General features: G+C 52.6%; 1 protein-coding gene across 1 annotated transcript; it reads right to left on the bottom strand.

Moving 5' to 3' along the window:
* Nucleotides 1–594: 594 nt before the first annotated feature.
* Nucleotides 595–1,185, bottom strand: LOC132335038 (olfactory receptor 14I1-like). The gene has a single exon (XM_059861162.1). It carries the CDS (start codon nucleotides 1,183–1,185, stop codon nucleotides 652–654), a length of 534 nt encoding a protein of 177 aa, XP_059717145.1. The 3' UTR covers nucleotides 595–651.
* Between the last annotated feature and the right edge of the window lie 369 nt (nucleotides 1,186–1,554).

The raw sequence follows: 1,554 nt of genomic DNA, 5'->3' as shown, positions 1-1,554 counted from the left end.
AAGATTTCAGGCACACATGGCAATACAGAGTTCTTTATTTTGTGTTAGCATATATGTAGTATACATATGCTGGTTTTCCAGTATCTGGGTGCAAAAAGACAGATAAATATTAAAATAAAAATACTGGAGTCAAACATTGTTCTGTGAACAAATTCACAAAAGTTTAACGCCTATGTAAACGGCAAAAAATACAAGACACAGAGTGAGAATTAAAGAGTAACATCATAAGAGATATGCAGAAGAATGAGAGTTTATTGCTTCTGAAAACCAATTGATATCATTTTCTTCAGGTTATTCCTGAGCTCCTGGTTCCTCAGGCTGTAGATAAGGGGGTTCAGGGCTGGAGGCACCACCGAGTACAGAACTGACACTGCCAGATCCAGGGATGGGGAGGAGATGGAGGGGGGCTTCAGGTAGGCAAAAATGACAGTGCTGAGGAACAGGGAGACCACAGCCAGGTGAGGGAGGCAGGTGGAAAAGGCTTTGTGCCATCCCTGCTCAGAGGGGATCCTCAGCACAGTCCTAAAGATCTGCACATAGGAGAAAACAATGAACACAAAAGAACCAAATGCTAAACAGGAACCAATAGCAAGAAATCCAAGTTCCCTGAGCTGGGAGTGTGAGCAGGAGAGCTTGAGGATGTGTGGGATTTCACAGAAGAACTGGCCCAGGGCATTGCCGTGGCACAGGGGCAGGGGAAATGTATTGGCTGTGTGCAGCAGAGCATTGAGAAAGGCACTGGCCCAGGCAGCTGCTGCCATGTGGGCACAAGCTCTGCTGCCCAGGAGGGTCCCGTAGTGCAGGGGGTTTGCAGATGGACACGTAGCGGTCGTAGCACATGATGGTCAGGAGGGAAATTTCTGCTGAATAGAAAAGGACAAACAGAAACACCTGTGCAGCACATCCTGAGTAGGAGATGGTCCTGGTGTCCCAGAGGGAATTGTGCATGGCTTTGGGGACAGTGGTGCAGATGGAGCCCAGGTCAGTGAGGGCCAGGTTGAGCAGGAAGAAGAACATGGGCGTGTGCAGGTGGTGGCCGCAGGCTACGGCGCTGATGATGAGGCCGTTGCCCAGGAGGGCAGCCAGGGAGATGGCCAGCAAGAGGCAGAAGTGCAGGAGCTGCAGCTGCCGCGTGTCTGCCAGTGCCAGCAGGAGGAAGTGGCTGATGGAGCTGCTGTTGGACATTTAGTGTCTCTGGCCATGGGGAGCTGTTCAAGGAGGAGACAGTGACAAGTCAGGGCAGACTTTCCTGAGCAATGTCCAAGCCCTTTCTCCCAGCCCTTCCCCTCTGTTCCCCCCAGTTTTCCTTCTCTCAGAGCCCTTCCCTTCAGCCCTGTGCCGGGAGCTCTGCTGGGATCTGGCCCTGTTGCTGTGATGAGCAGGGGCTCTGTCCATGGACACCGAGGGGTCAGCTCTGCTCTGCAGCAGTGGGGTCATGGGAATGGGGACAGGGGCCAGTCCTGGGGTTGGATTCCATCAGCCCAAACTGCTCCTGACGCAGAGGAGCTTGGCAGAATCTCCTGTCCCAGGGCTAAGGAGCCATGATGGCCAAAG

This window comes from Haemorhous mexicanus, chromosome 16, assembly GCF_027477595.1.
Source record: "Haemorhous mexicanus isolate bHaeMex1 chromosome 16, bHaeMex1.pri, whole genome shotgun sequence".
Classification (NCBI taxonomy): domain Eukaryota; kingdom Metazoa; phylum Chordata; class Aves; order Passeriformes; family Fringillidae; genus Haemorhous; species Haemorhous mexicanus.
The sequence above is the reverse complement of the archived record's forward strand: the minus strand, read 5'-3'. Positions and strand labels throughout refer to the sequence as shown.

What these genes read in the sequence shown, in the direction of transcription:
- LOC132335038 (XM_059861162.1), bottom strand. Translation starts at nt 1,185, where the DNA reads ATGTCCAACAGCAGCTCCATCAGCCACTTCCTCCTGCTGGCACTGGCA.